We start from the raw sequence: 20,486 nt of genomic DNA on the forward strand, positions 1-20,486 counted from the left end.
TGTCGGAAGGAAGGACTCGGAATGCCAGAAGGACTCGGACAAGACAATTTACCTTATAGAGCTACCTGAGCCATCTTTGGTGTCAAGCTTGAAAAATAAATGGTTCATCTACTCTGCTTGTTTGAAGTTGTCAAAATACTCTGTTATTTTTTCTTTCAGTAGCGGTAAATCTTCTTTTGAATGTAAGTTATTGTACAACCTTTCATATCATAGTGTGTTTGAGGTAACGTATCTTGAACTATTTGTTTCACATCTTCATTCGGTGTCATTGAAATCGGTAAGTTTTCGCGATAGAACCAATTTCTGTTAGATTTGTAAATCTTAGCAAGGTCGTAAAAGCTTTTGTTGTTTCTTCTGACTAAATGCAACATAACCATATCTCTGTCTCTTCTTCATTTTCCATCTCTTCAGTATAAATCATATACTTATAGTTCTTTTCCTTTCCTTTTGGTACCGAACGTGGTATTCTTTTCTGTATGTTTTTGTCTTCTTTCATCATATCTTCTCTCTGCTTTGTACAAAGTTCGTCAAGTAGCATAAGTATGTAGATTGCATAACGAGGTGAAGCCCACATTGCTATTGAACTAACTAGGAACTTATGAACATATATACCTTTTAGATGTGATGGTAAGTTTTGTCTGTCTTGGTACATCTTTTTAAGTTCTACATGTTCAAACTCACTGAGGAGTTCATGAGTGCTATTTAATTCAAACCAGTCTTGTGGTTTCTTAGTATCTGGAGCAAAACATGCTGTCAAAATACTTTGCATTTGGTACATGTCGTCTTTGACCGAACGAATGAGACGGAGTTGTTTGTTTAACTGAACCCACTCGTATTCTTCATTTATGGCTTCATGAACGATAGCAGTTGTTGTGTTCTCGGTTGTTGTCATATCTGTCTTTACATACAAAATAAAAAAAAAATTTTATAAAAAACTAGCGTTATTTCTATCTTGTATAAAAGACCAAAAATAAACGCTTTACATGTATTTTTCAGCAACTTCGTCAAATAATTTTATAGCACTATCTATCTCATCTACTTCAAACGTTTCTTTACCTTTCGTGGGAGCACCATACATTTTCTCAAACTTTTCAAGTAGTTCTGTTTCAGCAGCTCTCATATCGTTAACGAACACAACCTTAACTCTATTGACTGTACTGTCATATCTTTGAGTTATATTATATGTTCTTCCTATCTTATATCTCTTTGTATTGAAGTCCTTCGGTTTCTGAACGATGTAAAGTAAGCCCTCACTGCAACGTTCCGTATCGAATGAACCATATGTTATGAAATTATATCCAACAACTGGGTCAATCCAGAACAAAACTATTGGTATAAGACTTTTGTCGATGAGATATGCTGTAGTTCCATGAAATCTTACTGATATCATGAGCTCAGAATTTCTTGTCAAAATTTTCTGAGTTGAAGCAATTCTAACCCAGTCGTGTGCTTTCTTTCCAGATGGAGATAAAATGTCTGACAAAGAATATTTTTTGTATTTCTTTGAGTATCTTACGTTTAAATCACCAATTCTAACCACTTTGGTGTCATTGTCTATCTTTTTAACTGTTTCAAACTCAATGTTTGTCATTTCCTGTTCTTACATACAAAATAAAAAAAAATATTTTTAAAAAACTAGCGTTATTTTATTTTTTCTATCTTGTATAAAAGATATGATTTCATAGAGTTTTTTTACGATTTTCATAGAGTTTTATGCAAGGCCGAAAAAAATCGGGCTAGAGAAATTTCACGATTTTCATAAGCGTTTTACATGGTAAACGCTATTTTTTTGACGAAGTGTTAAAGTTCACTTCGTCAAAATTTCACGATTTTCATAAGCGTTTTACATGGTAAACGTCATTTTTTTGACGAAGTGTTAAAGTTCTCTTCGTAAAAATTTCACGATTTTCATAAGCGTTTTACATGGTAAACGTCATTTTTTTGACGAAGTGTTAAAGTTCTCTTCGTAAAAATTTCACGATTTTCATAAGCGTTTTACATGGTAAACGTCATTTTTTTTACGAAGTGTTAAAGTTCACTTCGTCAAAATATAACAGTTATATAATGAAATTTGGTCATTTTTTCAGCAAAAATATATTTAGGTGTGCCTATGTGCCTATGTGCCTCGGTCAAATGAACTTCTCTTAAAATTACTGACAACACGACATTTTGACAACAACACAGGAAATAGATTTCATCGTATATGTTTTGTTGAGACTTCATCGTCAATGAGTGTAAATCAGACAAAAATATATTTCTACCATAAAGTTTTATAAGCGTTTTACATGGTATATGTTGTGATGGTTCATGACTTTAAACAGTTTTGTGGCTTCTATTTCTTCTTTTAGTACATCGAATTTTTTAACAATGCCGAATGTTTCTTTATATTTCTTCTTGACATCAGATAGAAGGAAATCGTCAGCTGTTGGATAGTTTTTGTTTAGAAATGTCAACATGTCCATTTTATCTTCTGCTGGTTTCTCTGCTTCTTTCTTTAAGTCAGCATAGTCGTTTCGCATACGTTCTATCTCTTTGACGGAGTAGTTATATTTCCTCATTGCTGCTTTACATTTTGAACATTGTGGGTTCATTTTTGCGTTATATTCTGAAACCTTACCTGCTAAAACAACCAAGGCGTAAATGGTTTTCTTTAACTCAAAGGCTGCTGGTTTTATTTGTCCGTTCCATACTTTACCTCTTCTATCCTCACCTCTTATCTGCCATACACATTCAGCAACTAACGAAACAAAGTTGTCGTAGGTCTTAAAATCCCCAGATTTATATATGTCAATGAAATATACCATATCGCAGTCTTTGTGGTTGCAATGAAATCCAAGAAACTCATAGTTTACATTACGTATGAACTTCTTTATTTCTACTGAGTCAGTTGCTTTGACTTCTATTTCATCGAATTCATGAATAGTGAGCTTTTGTTGTTGGATTTCAGGCAATTTGGGTAAATGGTCAATAATATCCTGCATGTCATAAAGATACTGTTCATTTGTTTCATCTTTTGCACTACAGTCTAAATCTCCTTGGAGAAGTTCTTGCTTTATCTTCTGGATTGTTGTTTCGAAAGTATATGAAGAAGGAATGAAGCTTTTCATCTCTACTAACATAGATGTTGGGTTCATGACTAAAGAGTTTGGTGCTGTTGTTGCTAACATGTTCTTACAATAAAAATAAAAAATATTTTTTTTTAAAAAAACTAACTTTATTTTTTATTTCGGGAAAATTCAAGAGTTTTGGTTGAAAAAACAGGTGGAGCCACTTTTGGCTCGACCTCAAAACAAGAATTTTGTGAAGAATATACCAACCGGAAGAAAACAGCGGGTTGCTTTTTTTATACAAAATTCATGAGTTTTGCGTGTTTTCTACGATGTTGTCAAAATGTCGTGTTGTCAGTAATTTTAAGAGAAGTTCATTTGACCGAGGCACATAGGCACATAGGCACACCTAAAAAAACATCTACCCTAAAATATATTTTTCAATACTTTTTCAGCACTTTTCCGTAGTTGTATATGAAAGACAATTCGAGATAAAAGTCATAGTATAATGGAATAATATGCTGCACACCGTTTGTTGTGAACCAAACTTGAAAGTCAGAGAAACTGTTACTAGGTGGTTCGTAGAATTTAGAAGCAAAGTCATAAAAGTCCTTACCAATACAAAGAAAACTGTTGTTGCTTGAACTGAAACTTGCATGACACATGACATTTTGAGGGTCAAACACGTTTCTATAAACTGTCAAATCTGCTGGTGGAAGTATAAATTAAATGGACCATCTGGTGGTAATGGTTCGTTCTGGTTTAGTAACCGAAGAAATTGTGCCCAAGAACGTTTGTCTACTCCCCAAATAAAAACTCTGTATCTCTTGGAGGGTTAATTTCAATCTTTTGAAATGAAACGGTGGAGTTCATCTTGTCATATTCTAGTTTCAGATAGTATGTTCCATTTAGTAAAGAGTCATATTTTTCTTGAAATTCCCAGTAGTATTTGTTCATTTGAGTTTGAAAGTCATTTAGAGTTTTTTCAAGACTTTCGTCTGAACGAATTGTAAAGATTTTCATTTCATCAAATTTTTCTATTAGACCATCAGAACCTTTATACTGACCATGAAAATATACTGCGAACATGAAGGCGTTAGTTCTATTTGAAAACAAAACTCTTCTAAATCCTATTGCCTTTGCATCTGAAGGACTTTGAAGCCAACGAATTGGATAGTCAAACCTGTATATACGGGATGAAATTTCTTCATCTGAAATATTTCTACCGGCATTTGTGAAGATATAGTCTAACGGTTTTGTATCTGCTACTTTTGTTCTTTGTTTTTCAACCTGAAGCATTTCATATATGTAAAAATATATGGTTTTAAAATGGTATGCCATATAGCTTCTTGAATTTGTTAAGAAGTATTTGAACGCGTTTTCCATCTGTATCTCTAGTGTTTACATAAGCATAGCCTGCCTTAGTAAAATATACTTGTAATTTCCTATAGTTTACGCCGGTATAAAAGTAGAAAGAGTCTTGTTCTTCGCTATAGTAGTAAAACTCAAACATATGCTTACCATAGTCTGTAATTTCAATTGTTTCATCTTCTAGTTCGTCGACAAATTCGAATACAATATCTCCAAATTTGCCTTTGTTCTTATTGTTTTCAGAACGAGTGACCCAACGCAAGTTTTCAAGTCTATTGTCGTTTCTTATACGGTTTATATGGTCCACACACGGTAAATTGTTAGGGTTCGGTATAAAATGAGTTGCAATGACGACATGTTTAAAATAGTTTTTTTCACTCATCTTCATAGTAGTATATCCGTCATTTCGCTCCCATTCGCTTAAAACTCTTTTTGTCTCTTTCTTCCTTATTTCAAAAGGCTCAGAACAGTGAATTTCATACTCTTCATCTAACAAACAAGTTTCCCAACGGTCTTCTCCAACAAACTCAGCGTACATTTCAAATAAAATAAAAAAATGTTTTTTTTTTTAAAACGTTTTTACTTCATGCAATGTTTTATTTCATGCAATGTTTTTATTTCATGCAATGTTTTATTTCTGTGCCGTCTTCAAGTATACCCCAATATTTCCTTTTTGATATTACATGAACTTCGGAAAATACCTTGTCTAGCTTAAAAAGGCCCATCTTTTCACCGACCATTCCCATTTCAATGAGTTTGTTATATCCTTCTTCGTTCGTCATGAGTGCGTCAATGTTCTCATAGTATACCACAACTTTGGATTTGACCTCGGAGAAGAATTTGTTGTAGTTGTCAAGGACTGCTTTTGCGAACTGAGGGTATGACCAATGTTCGACAATAGGTTTTAATGTGGTTACTAAGCCACTTTGACCTTCGGTGAACTCGTACTTCAAAACAAAAGGAGAAAACCTTTCAACAAAGTTGTCGACCTTCTCATAATGTTTACTCTTCATCTTTTGAGGTTTCTTAATGGAATATCCCCATGTCGAATTCATAAGCAATTTGAGTGTCATTGCAAGTTTGGGGTTTGAAGCTTTCCTAATATCATACAGTTGTTGTATGACTTTTCCAACTGTATAGTTCCTTCCCGGGAACTCACCATCTTCGTTTGGAATTCCAGTCGGAATATATTGGACAAACCTCATGTACGCAGCGTTAAGGTCGACATAGTATATCTTTTCGTTTGAGTCGAACTTGTCGCATCCAATCGGTCCAGTTTGTGGAAATTCAAGCGAGTCTCTTATCTTCTGAGAAACTTCTCCTGTTATCTCATAAACATCGTCGAAGCAACCTGTTTCATATAAAACCTTCTGACCTAACTCAGAAGCTCTCCAATACAATTTGACGTCGATTGGATGTCTCAATGGAAGTTTGTTTATAGCATCTTGAAGTTCTTGCAACCTCATTGGAAGTTCTTCTGGTTCAGGTTGGTATCCGAACAATCCAACTCCTTTTGGAACTGTGTACTTCTTTTGTGCTAGAACTTTGTCTGGAACAACTTTTGGTCTTAACAATGAAAAGTTTGTTTCGTCTTTTGGTACAAAAGTTTCTGTCAGCTTGTCATCTGGAATTGGTTCCAACAAACCTTTCTCGAAAAGAATGTTAACAGCTCTGACAATGTTGCACTTACCTTTTCCGAACAATGGGTTTGTAAGACTTTCGTTCAACATGAAGTGGTTATGGACAATTGCAATCTTCAACCATGGTAAGTCTTTGTCAACAACATAGTCGTCATGTGAAGAACCTTTCTCAGTCGGAATGTTGACTCGAATATTGACATTTGCCAACGGTGCAATTTTTGCCAATTGACCTCTGAGAAGGTACCTTGTCTTCACACATGACTCAAGATACTTCATCTTCTCATCTGTAACAAGACCAGAGTTCCTGAGACATGTAAGAATGCAAGGTTCATTGACAATTGTTTCAATTGAATTGTAAATTCCATACCTTGTCAAGTCAATGTCAGACTTATTTATGAAGGGGAAGTATCCAGCATGTTGTCTGACTGCTTGAGGGTTAGGTTGGTACCATTCGAACTTAACACTTGCAATTCCTTCAATTGCATTCAAAATATCTGAGTCGGAGTCAAACATTTGTTCTCTCTTTGTAGTCTTGAAAGCGTCAAGAAGTTGTGCGGCTGTTGTGACATTGCCATGTGCATAGTAAATGTGGCCATCCAAATCTGTTACGGTTAGTCTGAGATTGTGTCCTTTCTTATTTCCGTCTTGTATGGCAGCAAGTACACCCATGAAGCCTTCTTTGTTCTTTCCTTCGTTAAAGTTTACTGTAAAGGTTCGACCAGATGTAATTTTACTTCTAACTTCACGATACTTCTCATATGCATATCTTGTTCTTTCCATGGGAGCATGTGTGTCTTCACCTTTTCCTTTTTTCCTTCTCAAAGGATGCAATTGTTCGTCATGTTTCCAGTAGAATCTGGCAAAGCCGTCGTGTCCTTCAACTTGAGGCTCACTAACATCGAAAGGCATGTCCATAAGACGCTCTTCTTCTAACCTCTCTAGTCTGTTTGGATAATTGGCGCGTGCTGTTTCTAAGTCCATTTCGTAGCGAAGACCAGCCAGTTTGTCATAGACTTTTATGGGTCTTCCCTTCCTATATTTAAAATTCTTCGAAACTCTCCAACCATATCTTTGCTCTCTCTGCTTTTATTCTAGCAGATTTTCTATCCATTCTATATGGGGGCATTTTTATAAAAATAAAAAAATGTTTTTCTTCTTTACTTTACATAACCGCCCGCTGCCATAAGTCTTTGACGCCAACCCATACCAGCTAATGAAGGTTGACTTGGTTTAGTTTCCAAACTAAACTTTGGTTTTGGTTTATCTTCAGTTTTTGGTTTTTCTTCTTCTATTGGTTTTTCGTCACTTTTCGGTTCTGCTGACTTTACCTCACTTGCTGGAATAGTTGTGTCGTTAACATCTTCATAAATATCATATGCCATTTGTTTTTGTTTTCCTTTCAACTTTTTGTGTTTGTTGTAAAGTTTAGAATATTTCGACTCTAAGTCAATGAGATGTTCTATAATGAACTGTTGGTCAGTGAAGTATACTTTCCCATCTGTTGTCTCGAAAGCTCCTTCAGACTTCAATATTTTATTTGTGAGAGTCTGTTTCTTTTTTGAGATACTAGCCGTTCCATTTCTATGAAAAGTGACTTTGTAGTTGGGGGTTGTATTTCCAGACCTGGCACTTTCTATTATTGAATTTTTCTCTTCATCTGTAAGTTCTTTGACAGGTTTTGACAATGGTTCTGAACTTTTTGTTTGTGGTGTCAAATCTACCGTTTCAACTTCTTCGGTCATTTCATCTCAGTAAAAAATTTTAGTTTGGTTTGTTTTCAACTGGTTGTTGAGGTTTTTTAAGTCGGTCTAAAACTTCCTGAGGTATAGGAAGAACTTGACAAACACGTTGTGTAACTGCTGGAAGCCGACAAATCCATCTTGAACCCATTTGTCTCAATGCTGTATTGTTCATTTCATCTCAGTAAAAAATTTTACATTCCCCACGTTTGAGGCGGTTGAGGTTGGTTGTTGTTTACCCACTGTTGTGCATGGTTATATCCTCTGTTAAAGAATCTTTCACCTTGGTCCATATAGTGCCCTGCTTGGTTATAGTAGTCATTTGCTTTGTTATAGTAGTTTCCTGCTTGTCTTCCTACATTGTCCATCCATCCTTGAACTTTTCCTCTTGTTTCAGGATTTGGAATAAGATTTGCTGCATCTCGTGCTACATCCCAACCTTTCTGTACAGTTTGTATAATAGGTTGTGCTTTCTCTTTAAGTATACCTAATGTACTCAAAATCTTCCTTCCAACTCCAAATACACCTCTGGCTATTGTTCCCACTGCGGGCAAAAATCTGATGCAACTCCTGCTAATGCGCCAAATAAACCCATTTCTTATGGGTTAAAAATGACGAATCCAAACAAGGACCCCTATGTTTCTAAAGCGACAAAGAAAGCACTCATGGTAAAAATCTTTAGTTCAACACCAAATGCTTGGTTTATGGATATCTTGGAAAACATTCCGAGGTATAGAGAAGATGGACCACCATACTGGCTAATATTTGTCGGTCAAAACACAAGATACTGTGAAGCCATACCATTATGGTCCAAAAATATTTTAGATGTGAAAACTGCTTTGACAATATTCGTTGACAAATACCATCCAACAAAACTGACATCTGACTATGAAAGTTCTTTCAAATCAGACGATATTAAAAACTATCTGCGTTCAAAAAATGTAAACCAATATTTCATTGTCGACCAAAACCATTCTGCTCTTGGTGTCATTGACGGTTGTATAAAAATGTTAAGAGACTTAAACCAACCACAAGGTGGTGAGGTAGATGAAATGTCATATGACGACAAGTACAGACATTTCTCCATGGCAAAGATGAGACAAGTTTTAAATATTTACAATAGCCGTAAACAAAAAGGTTTGGGAAACCACTCCCCCGAAGAAATGAAAAACAACCCTGACTTAGAGAAAGACTATATATTTAATAGTTTAGTCAAAAGAGACAAACAAGAAAGAATGCCGGGCTTCAAACTTCAGAAAGGAGACAAAGTAAAAATAGAAATACCTAAACGCGACCCATATGAAAATACTATTGACTATGACAACAATGGGAACCCGACAGGTACTCACATTCGTGTTCGTAAAAATAGAAGAAAGTATACAAGAGAATATTATGAAGTTTTAGGCAAACATGGCAAAATGTACAGACTGCAAGCAGAAGATAAAACGACTATTGTCAGACCTCGTTTCAAACTTGTCAAAGTTCAAGGTGGTATACTTTCAAAGACAGTTCCTAACAAATATAAGACAACTCCTGACGAATATGCTAAAGAAGTTGAAAATGACGACTAAGCATTTCTATACCATGCGTAAACTGTCATGTAAGGTGGCATGTAGTCTTTACTTTGTCCCGTTGTTTGCGTATATCCTGAAACGCGATGTGTATGGTTTCCTCCTCCCTCAGTGTTACTCCAGTAACAATCTATAGCAAACTTAACGTTGTCTTTAACATCATATCCTTTACCTTTTGTCATTGCTGACCAATCCCAATATCTATGCTTATGCCAACCTGCTTGAGATGTACTTAAATCTATGTAGTGACTGTGTGCAGGTAAGTTTTCACCTGAAATCGTTTTACTTCCACCTGTTTCCTTTGAAGAGTTTGCACAATACAAAAACCTGTCGACTATTTGAGTCCAAGTTCCAAAACCAAGTACTACTTCTGGTCTGGTAGAGTTCATTGACGTATAAATAGAACCAACCGGGTAAATAAGATTCGGCAAAATTTGTTTAAGCACATTGAGTTCCTGTCTTAGATGCATAATACTATTGTCATTAGATGTCAAAGTATCTACAAGACTTGTTGCCGGTGGTATTGTTGGAGCTTTACTTGGCAAGGTTGTGTTTAGTGTAATATCATCTGCTGTAAAAGTTGTAAAACTTGTATGTGTATGGTTCTTGTCGGCTTTAGTGTTTAAGGTTTCTTGTAAGTTTGTAATATTTGCAATGGTATGTGTATGTCCAACGTCACTTTTACTGTTTAAGGTTTCTTGTAAGTTTGTAATATCAGATATAGTATGTGTATGTCCAACGTCACTTTTCCTGTTTAAGGTTTCTTGTAAGTTTGTAATATCAGATATAGAATGTGTATGATGTTTTTGTGGGTATGTTCCTTCTGTCCATTTGAAAATATATTCTTTTGTTGCATTTACATATCCAACTATCCATGTCGAGTCTGCTTTTGTATTCCTTAACTCTGTAACACCTTTCTCAAGCTCTTTCAACTGTTGTCCATCTTCCATTAAAGCTTTGTCATGACTTGAAACCGTTTGTGTCAACATATCTACAGTTTCTTTGTCAGCTTTCTTTTCAACATCCTCTTTTGTTGCATAAGCTTTGTTAGCTCTTTCTTCTTCTTTTGCTATTGCATCGTCTACATACTCTTTGTCAGCTTTGTTGTCAACATCTGCTTTCAAAAGAAGTTCTTTTATAGGTTTCTCGTTTAAGGTTCCTTTTGTTGGATTTATACAAACAGTATGGTTCTTGTTGTCTTGAAACAGAAACTCATCTGTCATTGGGTTTAATGTCAGTTTTAAGCTTCCTTCTTTCAATGACTCAGATATCTTAGAATAGTTTGAAAAGTTTGTTGTGTTCTTATTTAGAGCTTGTATAATGAGTTGTCGGTTGTGTTGTATTTCTCTCATAGACGCTGTTTCATTTGACATTTTTATTCTAGATAAAATATGCTTTCAATAGAAAAGGAAACTTCTAGAGTTGCTACAACTAAACCATTAGATGAACTTTTTACGAATGTCGGTCAAAAGTTTGAGACAGAGACCGTAAAGCATGAAGGCTATCGTTTTGACTACCCGTTAAGATGGCTAAGAGACCCATCCGTCACAAAAGCTATTGGCTTTCGTAGAATGAAGTTCATTTCAGAAGCCATACATGGTTTCCCATTTACGGTCGGTTTTGAAGTTCGATACTATAACAAAGAAAAACGTACGTATGAGAAATTTGAACAGGGAAAACTTTTACAAGTGAATTTGCTTGTAAACTTAGAAACAACTCTTCAAGCTTTTCAAGAAAAAATAAACGATATCTATCTCGAATATGCAAACCAGTTTAACATTGACGAAGGAGAGTACCATCTCGATATTATATATGACAGGAAAAATGCAACTGTTAAAATCAATAGAATAGAAGACCTTGGAGAAAACGTTTATATTTCTACAAAATATAACAACTTGGCATGGTATAGATTTCTGAGGATGTTAAATCAGCCTGCAGAATATCCAGTACACCCGGACTTTTATGAAGTCGAAAACCCTAATGGAACATATGAAAATGTTTTCGACTCAGATGCTATTATAGTTCATGCTTCATTTTCTGGTGCACAAAACTCTTTTTTATGCTTGGCAAATGACTTTTACGAAAAACCTACAAAGTTATACGAACCACCAAGTGGAAGTATTTCAGACTTTCAAGTATGGTTTACTACAGATGGAAGAAAGAGAATAGTTCCATTATACCATGCGTTTTACTTAGAACTTAGTCTCATATACAACTACTATCGAACGGTAAAAATATAATTTTTTAATACGGTTGAGGTGTTGGATTTGGTTGCCAACTAGACTGTGGTGCAGGTTCAGGCTGTTGTATAACAGGAGCTTGTTCTTCTGGTTCAGGGTCTTTAGGTATAATACCAACGAACTGACCTACTCTTTTACCAATATTTTTGACTCCGTTCCAAATTCCTCTTCCGACAGATTTTATTCCATTCCATATACCTCTTCCAACATTTCGAAAGAAGTTTCCTATTCTTCAAAGAAACCCATTTTACTATATGTAAAAATCTAATGTCCGCCTAGTCTCTTACGTTTCCTGTTGAGTTCCATAGCATTTTTTAACTGGAGCTCATACATTCTATTTCTCCTCTGGTAGAAAACATACTCTGGGTCAACTCCTGTGTTCGCGTCATCTGCATAGAGTTGTTTATATCCCACTTCAGGGTTTGTATAAAACTCTTTCCATCTCATATTTGCATACCATGGTGGCAAACCTAACGCAGCGTCATTTGACATGGCAGTTTGCATTTGTACATCTGTTGGCACTTGACCATAGTTTGCCATTGCAGTTTGTATTCTAACTTCATTTGGAATATTCTCTGGGTTTGGTTGTCCAGGTTGCTGTGCATTCGCTAAGTTCTGTGCGTCCATTTAATATTAGATAAAAATATCTCTTACGAGTACATATGCTGAACATTTGCAGACATTGGTTCATCTTCATATTCTCTGTACCTTTCTGCCACGTCAAAGAAATAGATGACACAATGGAAAAAACCTAAAACAAGTAGTCCTATTTCAAACCACATTTAGTTACCAATAAAATTTCTTTGTTGTGACACTTTTTCCGGTTTATAGGACCTCTCTCATATTCTATCTTGTCATATCTATACTCATAGTCATGTATGTCCTCTAACCATCTCATAACGGTTTCCAAACCACTTTTATCGGATGTAAAGTAAAAGCATGGATGGTTATGTAAAACGTCTAAAGTTTCTAAAGAGTCTCTCAAAGTCCAGTCTACTTGGTATTGAAAATCGTATGTGTTATAGAACGGCGGGTCTACTATAAAGAAAACATTTTCCTTGTCTTTAAATTTTTCATACAACTCTGTCCAACGACATCTCACAAACTCTATACCCTCAATATATTTTTCTATGTTCTCTTTGAAAACCTTTGTATAGTTAAGATATAAAACGTTTGACATAAGTGTTTCAATGTCATGAACTCTTATAGAACCACTATATAATAGTCTAGAAGATATACTATCCCAGTCAATATATTCTGCTTTTTTCAAAACCTCTCTCACAATATCTTTCTTATCTAATGGTATACGTTCCATCTTACCTATAGGTATCTTTTCTTTCAACTCACTCAATATTTTGTTTGTGTCTGGTATATGTTTGAGACGGTTCATATAGTTGTCGAAGTCATTGCATATAATCTTTGAGTCAGGAAATACAGTATGGCACAAATGGGATATATAGAAACTTCCACCGAACAAATCTACAAATGTTAGGCCATTCGGTAGTTTCTTAAGTTCTCTCAATAGAATATCTTTACATCTACTCTTATTTCCAAAGAAGGGTAACGGTGGTTTTGTAAAATTCATTTTATATATATAATAAAAATGTTTTTTCCTGAAAAGTGACAGAAAAGTGACTGGGGCTAGAGGGCACGAAGTGCCTGGAGGCCCCAATACCTTTTTTTTTTTTTTTTTGAAAAGGTATAAATTGGTTTCAAATAACCTAAAATTTTAAAAGTCTTAGATATGAGAAACATAAATCAAACATAACAATGGAATCCCCAAAAATGTAAATTTTATGTTTATTCATGCACAACTTTGCTTCCAAGGTATATAAGTCTCAGGTGACATATGCGTATCAAAAAAATTCTGCTTCAAATGGATTTTTCCCCCAATCAAAATAATGGGGCTGTGAAGGATATAATTGTTTTTAGGGATGAAGAATTTCAGTGCCTCAAATTCTTTGGTGGTGATCGGGATTTGGATTTTTAATAATTTTGAGTTCTATTGTAAAGTTAGAAAAATGAGCCAAGGTATTACCCTGAATTTCGAATACATCGCTGCCCACATCAACGATTATATTCGAAATGAAAATTTCTTTGATACATTCGAGATAGCCGATATCAATAAAATCATGAAATGTTCAAAATTAACCACAACTCAGTATATTTCTCTTCTCAAACAATCTTCATCAACTACTGATGCCAAAAAATTATACGTTTGTACACGAAAAGCGAATGTTACTGTTCAAAACTTTGATGATGTTCTTTCAATCCTGAAATCGGTTAAAACATACATGAAATTCAATGTCTTTGATGGAGTTATTGACTTTCTAATTAGAAATGATAAGCAAATGCGTGATTCTGCAGGGGAACTCAAAAAACTTCAAAGCCAAAAGAATTCTCGAGATATTTTAACTCAAATCGCATCACTTAAGGGTGCACACGAGAGGATCATGTAAACTTCAGAATTTAGAACCTTATTTTTAGGCATTATCTTGGCTACCTATTTAGGCTCGAAAAGCAAAAAATACAACTTGACTCCATTATGACCCTTTCATGGAGGTAGTTTTTATCCGCTAGTATTTTCCCTTTGAATCTCTTTCCAATTCGAAATCAAATTCAAATCTCAGTAGAAGAAAGGAAGAATCGACTTACTACGGTTGTAATACGAATAAATACATATCTTTAATTATTTTATTTACATAATAATTGTTTGAAGCTCATATTCCATCAAATTTTTAATAAAAACATTAAAATGTTGAAAATGTTCATATATTTTAATAGGGTTTTGGCACTTTATTGAGGAATTACTACATACATAGTCGAACTGAACTTGATATTTTGAAATTTAAATTATTTATCAAAATTAAAATTTAACTTGAAATTTATAATTATTTAGTCATATTTTGCATAATTCAAAAAAAAGTAGTGGGGCTTCCAGGCACTTCGTGCCCTCTAGCCCCAGTCACTTTCTGTCACTTTCAGGAAAAAAACATTTTTATTATATATATATAAAATGAATTTTACAAAACCACCGTTACCCTTCTTTGGAAATAAGAGTAGATGTAAAGATATTCTATTGAGAGAACTTAAGAAACTACCGAATGGCTAACATTTGTAGATTTGTTCGGTGGAAGTTTCTATATATCCCATTTGTGCCATACTGTATTTCCTGACTCAAAGATTATATGCAATGACTTCGACAACTATATGAACCGTCTCAAAACATATACCAGACACAAACAAATATTGAGTGAGTTGAAAGAAAAGATACCTATAGGTAAGATGGAACGTATACCATTAGATAAGAAAGATATTGTGAGAGAGTTTTGAAAAAAGCAGAATATATAGACTGGGATAGTATATCTGCTAGACTATTATATAGTGGTGCATAAGAGTTCATGACATTGAAACACTTATGTCAAAAGTTTTATATCTTAACTATACAAATGTTTTCAAAGAGAATAGAAAAATATATTGAGGGTATAGAGTTTGTGAGATGTCATTGGACAGAGTTGTATGAAAAATTTAAAGACAAGGAAAATGTTTTCTTTATAGTAGACCCGCCGTTCTATAACACATACGATTTTCAATACAAGTAGACTGGACTTTGAGAGACTCTTTAGAAACTTTAGACGTTTACATAACCATCCATGCTTTTACTTTACATCCGATAAAAGTGGTTTGGAAACCGTTATGAGATGGTTAGAGGACATACATGACTATGAGTTTAGATATACAAGATAGAATAGAGAGAGGTCCTATAAACCGGAGAAAGTGTTCATAACAAAGAAATTTTACTAGTAAGTAAATGTGGTTTGAAATAGGACTACTTGTTTTAGGTTTTTTCCATTGTGTCATTTATTTATTTGACGTGGCAGAAAAGTACAGAGAATATGAAGATGAACCAATGCCTGCAAATGTCCAGTATATGTACTCGTAAGAGATATTTTTATCTAATATTAAATGGACGCACAGAACTTAGCAAATGCACAGCAACCTGGACAACCAAACCCAGAGAATATTTCAAATGAAGTTTAGAATACAAACTGCAATGGCAAACTATGGTCAAGTGCCAACAGATGTACAAATGCAAACTGCCATGTCAAATGACGCTGCGTTAGGCTTACCACCATGGTATGCAAATATGAGATGGAAAGAGTTTTATACAAACCCTGAAGTGGGATATAAACAACTCTATGCAGATGACGCGAACACAGGAGTTGACCCAGAGTATGTTTTCTACCAGAGGAGAAATAGAATGTATGAGCTCCAGTTAAAGAATGCAATGGAACTCAACAGGAAACGTAAGAGACTAGGCGGACATTAGATTTTTACATATAGTAAAATGGGTTTCTTTGGAAGAATAGGAAACTTCTTTCGAAATGTTGGAAGAGGTATATGGAATGGAATAAAATCTGTCGGAAGAGGAATTTGGAACGGAGTCAAAAATATTGGTAAAAGAGTAGGTCAGTTCGTTGGTATTATACCTAAAGACCCTGAACCAGAAGAACAAGCTCCTGTTATACAACAGCCTGAACCTGCACCACAGTCAAGTTGGCAACCAAATCCAACGCCTCAACCGTATTAAAAAATTATATTTTTACCGTTCGATAGTAGTTGTATATGAAACTAAGTTCTAAGTAAAACGCATGGTATAATGGAACTATTCTCTTTCTTCCATCTGTAGTAAACCATACTTGAAAGTCTGAAATACTTCCACTTGGTGGTTCGTATAACTTTGTAGGTTTTTCGTAAAAGTCATTTGCCAAGCATAAAAAAGAGTTTTGTGCACCAGAAAATGAAGCATGAACTATAATAGCATCTGAGTCGAAAACATTTTCATATGTTCCATTAGGGTTTTCGACTTCATAAAAGTCCGGGTGTACTGGATATTCTGCAGGCTGATTTAACATCCTCAGAAATCTATACCATGCCAAGTTGTTATATTTTGTAGAAATATAAACGTTTTCTCCAAGGTCTTCTATTCTATTGATTTTAACAGTTGCATTTTTCCTGTCATAAACAATATCGAGATGGTACTCTCCCTCGTCAATGTTAAACTGGTTTGCATATTCGAGATAGATATCGTTTATTTTTTCTTGAAAAGCTTGAAGAGTTGTTTCTAAGTTTACAAGCAAATTCACTTGTAAAAGTTTTCCCTGTTCAAATTTCTCATACATACGTTTTTCTTTGTTATAGTATCGAACTTCAAAACCGACCGTAAATGGGAAACCATGTATGGCTTCTGAAATGAACTTCATTCTACGAAAGCCAATAGCTTTTGTGACGGATGGGTCTCTTAGCCATCTTAACGGGTAGTCAAAACGATAGCCTTCATGCTTTACGGTCTCTGTCTCAAACTTTTGACCGACATTCGTAAAAAGTTCATCTAATGGTTTAGTTGTAGCAACTCTAGAAGTTTCCTTTTCTATTGGAAGCATATTTTATCTAGAATAAAAATGTCAAATGAAACAGCGTCTATGAGAGAAATACAACACAACCGACAACTCATTATACAAGCTCTAAATAAGAACACAACAAACTTTTCAAACTATTCTAAGATATCTGAGTCATTGAAAGAAGGAAGCTTAAAACTGACATTAAACCCAATGACAGATGAGTTTCTGTTTCAAGACAACAAGAACCATACTGTTTGTATAAATCCAACAAAAGGAACCTTAAACGAGAAACCTATAAAAGAACTTCTTTTGAAAGCAGATGTTGACAACAAAGCTGACAAAGAGTATGTAGACGATGCAATAGCAAAAGAAGAAGAAAGAGCAGATGCAACATATGCAACGAAAGAACATACTCATCCTGAACTAGCGGACAAAACATATGTTGACAATAAAATGTCAAGTGAAGTGACAAGAGCTGACAAAGAATATTCTAAAAAGACTCATACACATTCTATATCTGATATTACAAACTTACAAGAAACCTTAGAGACAAAAGCAGATAAAACATATGTTGACGATGAGTTAGCATGTGTGGCTAGTGCGTTAGTGAAGAAGGCAGATAAGGAATATGTGGATGAAAAAGACAATGAAATTAAAGAAAGGGTTGAATGGTATAATGAACGGACAACAAAGATTTTAAAAACTAAAGCTGATACAGGATGGGTTTCAGGGTGTTTAGACCTTAAAGCCGACAAGAACCATACACATACCATTGCAAATATTGCAAACTTACAAGAAACCTTAAACAGGAAAAGTGACGTTGGACATACACATACATCTTCTGAAATAACAGACTTAAACGTTAGCCTTGAAAAGAAAGCAGATAAAACATATGTCAATGAAATATACCAAAGTTTAGTTGGAACAACAAAAAATATTGAAACTATGGTTGGTGACTTTTCTGTCAATGAAGAAAACAAATATTTTAGATGGGAGTTTGTACATTCCTTAAAAAATGGTATACGGTATAAACTCATTCCGAAAAATAACAATGAAATGTATGTAAGCTATAAAAAGAACGATGGTACACAAGTTAAAGTTCCATTAGACAACAACTGCTACTTAAACTTATATGGAGACGAACAAAAGAAATATTTAAGAGTTTATGAAATGGCAGATATGACATTGCCTGACCCAGCTCCAACACCATATTATTATAAGTATGGAGATGACGACAAAACACCGCATGTAGACCCAAAAAAGCAAACATTATATTTAGAATATTATAGATATAAAAGATATAATGCAATAGAAAAAACGAGAATAGTATACTATTATGAAGATGACAGAAATAAATATTATAGTCAAGACTTTACCTACCCTGAAAACATAAGATTATATTATAAAAAATATTCTGACACAAACCAGAAGAAACCTGAAATAGTTGCACTATATCTTAAGTTCAAAAGAGACAATCCTATAATATCTCATATGTTTGATTTAATGAACCCAGTAGGTTCTATTTATACATCTATGGATGAAAGAGGTCCTCAAGCAATGTTTGGTGTTGGTGCATGGGAACAAATACTCGAAAGGTTTTTGTATTGTGCAAACTCTTCAAAGGAAACAGGTGGAAGCAAAAGGATATCTGTCGACAACTTGCCACCACATAGTCATTCTGGTACAACAAGTTCTAATGGAAACCATAGTCATAGGGTTTGCAAACAAGGATATAACACTGTTTCTCAGACTTCAATGCAAATTCAAGTTATGTCAAGATCTCATTTTCCAAACGACCCAGTAGACTGGAATGGAATGTGGACAGATACAACTGGAAACCACCAACATACTTTTACAACAACATCTACAGGACGAGGTAAAAAATACATGCCACCTTACATGACAGTTTGTGCATGGTATAGAAATGCTTAGTCGTCATGTTCCACTTCTTTAGCATATTCGTCAGGAGTTGTCTTATATTTGTTAGGAACTGTCTTTGAAAGTATACCACCTTGAACTTTGACAAGTTTGAAACGAGGTCTGACAATAGTCGTTTTATCTTCTGCTTGCAGTCTGTACATTTTGCCATGTTTGCCTAAAACTTCATAATATTCTCTTGTATACTTTCTCCTATTTTTACGAACACGAATGTGAGTACCTGTCGGGTTCCCATTGTTGTCATAGTCAATAGTATTTTCATATGGGTCGCGTTTAGGTATTTCTATTTTTACTTTGTCTCCTTTCTGAAGTTTGAAGCCTGGCATTCTTTCTTGTTTGTCTCTTTTGACTAAACTATTAAATATATAGTCTTTCTCTAAGTCAGGGTTGTTTTTCATTTCTTCGGGGGAGTGGTTTCCCAAACCTTTTTGTTTACGGCTATTGTAAATATTTAAAACTTGTCTCATCTTTGCCATGGAGAAATGTCTGTACTTGTCGTCATATGACATTTCATCTACCTCACCACCTTGTGGTTGGTTTAAGTCTCTTAACATTTTTATACAACCGTCAATGACACCAAGAGCAGAATGGTTTTGGTCGACAATGAAATATTGGTTTACATTTTTTGAACGCAGATAGTTTTTAATATCGTCTGATTTGAAAGAACTTTCACAGTCAGATGTCAGTTTTGTTGGATGGTATTTGTCAACGAATATTGTCAAAGCAGTTTTCACATCTAAAATATTTTTGGACCATAATGGTATGGCTTCACAGTATCTTGTGTTTTGACCGACAAATATTAGCCAGTATGGTGGTCCATCTTCTCTATACCTCGGAATGTTTTCCAAGATATCCATAAACCAAGCATTTGGTGTTGAACTAAAGATTTTTACCATGAGTGCTTTCTTTGTCGCTTTAGAAACATAGGGGTCCTTGTTTGGATTCGTCATTTTTTAACCCATAAGAAATGGGTTTATTTGGCGCATTAGCAGGAGTCGCATCTAGATTTTTACCCGCAGTGGGAACAATAGCCAGAGGTGTATTTGGAGTTGGAAGGAAGATTTTGAGTACATTAGGTATACTTAAAGAGAAAGCACAACCTATTATACAAACTGTACAGAAAGGTTGGGATGTAGCACGAGATGCAGCAAATCTTATTCCAAATCCTGAAACAAGAGGAAAAGTTCAAGGATGGATGGACAATGTAGGAAGACAAGCAGGAAACTACTATAACAAAGCAAATGACTACTATAACCAAGCAGGACACTATATGGACCAAGGTGAAAGATTCTTTAACAGAGGATATAACCATGCACAACAGTGGGTAAACAAAACCAACCTCAACCGCCTCAAACGTGGGGAATGTAAAGTTTTTTACTGAGATGAAATGAACAATACAGCATTGAGACAAATGGGTTCAAGATGGCTTTGTCGCTTCCAGCAGTTACACAACGTGTTTGTCAAGTTCTTCCTATACCTCAGGAAGTTTTAGACCGACTTAAAAAACCTCAACAACCAGTTGAAAACAAACCAAACTA

General features: G+C 34.8%; 11 protein-coding genes and 4 pseudogenes across 15 annotated transcripts, besides 2 other annotated features; 5 read left to right on the forward strand and 10 right to left on the reverse strand.

The window, feature by feature from the left end:
• Positions 1-10,396: part of a mobile genetic element that runs on past the window's edge.
• On the reverse strand, positions 109-892 carry TVAGG3_0327510 (annotated as a pseudogene). The gene has a single exon. A coding segment is annotated over exon 1 (784 nt).
• On the reverse strand, positions 980-1,591 carry TVAGG3_0327520 (organellar and viral DNA polymerase type B; the record flags this gene model as incomplete). The annotated part of the gene is made up of 1 exon (XM_001295077.1): positions 980-1,591. The coding sequence occupies one exon, from the start codon at positions 1,589-1,591 to the stop codon at positions 980-982; it is 612 nt and encodes a 203-aa protein (XP_001295078.1).
• On the reverse strand, positions 2,271-2,558 carry TVAGG3_0327530 (organellar and viral DNA polymerase type B; the record flags this gene model as incomplete). The annotated part of the gene is made up of 1 exon (XM_051230322.1): positions 2,271-2,558. The coding sequence occupies one exon, from the start codon at positions 2,556-2,558 to the stop codon at positions 2,271-2,273; it is 288 nt and encodes a 95-aa protein (XP_051100052.1).
• TVAGG3_0327540 lies at positions 5,619-7,184 on the reverse strand (annotated as a pseudogene). The gene has a single exon. A coding segment is annotated over exon 1 (1,566 nt).
• On the reverse strand, positions 7,216-7,800 carry TVAGG3_0327550 (phage tail repeat-like family; the record flags this gene model as incomplete). The annotated part of the gene is made up of 1 exon (XM_051230323.1): positions 7,216-7,800. The coding sequence occupies one exon, from the start codon at positions 7,798-7,800 to the stop codon at positions 7,216-7,218; it is 585 nt and encodes a 194-aa protein (XP_051100053.1).
• On the reverse strand, positions 7,820-7,972 carry TVAGG3_0327560 (uncharacterized protein; the record flags this gene model as incomplete). Its single annotated transcript, XM_051230324.1, has 1 exon — positions 7,820-7,972. The coding sequence occupies one exon, from the start codon at positions 7,970-7,972 to the stop codon at positions 7,820-7,822; it is 153 nt and encodes a 50-aa protein (XP_051100054.1).
• TVAGG3_0327570 lies at positions 7,992-8,392 on the reverse strand (annotated as a pseudogene). The gene has a single exon. A coding segment is annotated over exon 1 (401 nt).
• TVAGG3_0327580 (uncharacterized protein) lies at positions 8,883-9,368 on the forward strand (the record flags this gene model as incomplete). Its single annotated transcript, XM_051230325.1, has 1 exon — positions 8,883-9,368. The coding sequence occupies one exon, from the start codon at positions 8,883-8,885 to the stop codon at positions 9,366-9,368; it is 486 nt and encodes a 161-aa protein (XP_051100055.1).
• Positions 10,397-10,759: 363 nt separating the features above from the next.
• Positions 10,760-11,236, forward strand: TVAGG3_0327590 (uncharacterized protein; the record flags this gene model as incomplete). The annotated part of the gene is made up of 1 exon (XM_051230326.1): positions 10,760-11,236. A coding segment is annotated over one exon (477 nt), but the record flags the coding sequence as incomplete, so codon positions are not given.
• Positions 11,237-11,872: 636 nt separating this feature from the next.
• TVAGG3_0327600 (uncharacterized protein) lies at positions 11,873-12,235 on the reverse strand (the record flags this gene model as incomplete). Its single annotated transcript, XM_001321936.2, has 1 exon — positions 11,873-12,235. The coding sequence occupies one exon, from the start codon at positions 12,233-12,235 to the stop codon at positions 11,873-11,875; it is 363 nt and encodes a 120-aa protein (XP_001321971.2).
• Positions 12,236-12,374: 139 nt separating this feature from the next.
• TVAGG3_0327610 (phage tail repeat-like family) lies at positions 12,375-13,193 on the reverse strand (the record flags this gene model as incomplete). The annotated part of the gene is made up of 1 exon (XM_051230327.1): positions 12,375-13,193. The coding sequence occupies one exon, from the start codon at positions 13,191-13,193 to the stop codon at positions 12,375-12,377; it is 819 nt and encodes a 272-aa protein (XP_051100057.1).
• Positions 13,194-15,574: 2,381 nt separating this feature from the next.
• On the forward strand, positions 15,575-15,938 carry TVAGG3_0327620 (annotated as a pseudogene). The gene has a single exon. A coding segment is annotated over exon 1 (364 nt).
• An 18-nt stretch (positions 15,939-15,956) lies between these two features.
• On the forward strand, positions 15,957-16,199 carry TVAGG3_0327630 (serine threonine-protein phosphatase family; the record flags this gene model as incomplete). Its single annotated transcript, XM_001299412.1, has 1 exon — positions 15,957-16,199. One exon carries the CDS (start codon positions 15,957-15,959, stop codon positions 16,197-16,199), a length of 243 nt encoding a protein of 80 aa, XP_001299413.1.
• Positions 16,200-16,203: 4 nt separating this feature from the next.
• Positions 16,204-16,872, reverse strand: TVAGG3_0327640 (uncharacterized protein; the record flags this gene model as incomplete). The annotated part of the gene is made up of 1 exon (XM_001299413.2): positions 16,204-16,872. One exon carries the CDS (start codon positions 16,870-16,872, stop codon positions 16,204-16,206), a length of 669 nt encoding a protein of 222 aa, XP_001299414.2.
• An 897-nt stretch (positions 16,873-17,769) lies between these two features.
• Positions 17,770-20,486: part of a mobile genetic element that runs on past the window's edge.
• Positions 19,916-20,276, forward strand: TVAGG3_0327660 (uncharacterized protein; the record flags this gene model as incomplete). Its single annotated transcript, XM_001299415.2, has 1 exon — positions 19,916-20,276. A coding segment is annotated over one exon (361 nt), but the record flags the coding sequence as incomplete, so codon positions are not given.

The sequence above is a fragment of the Trichomonas vaginalis genome, chromosome V (genome assembly GCF_026262505.1).
Source record: "Trichomonas vaginalis G3 chromosome V, whole genome shotgun sequence".
NCBI lineage: Eukaryota > Parabasalia > Trichomonadida > Trichomonadidae > Trichomonas > Trichomonas vaginalis.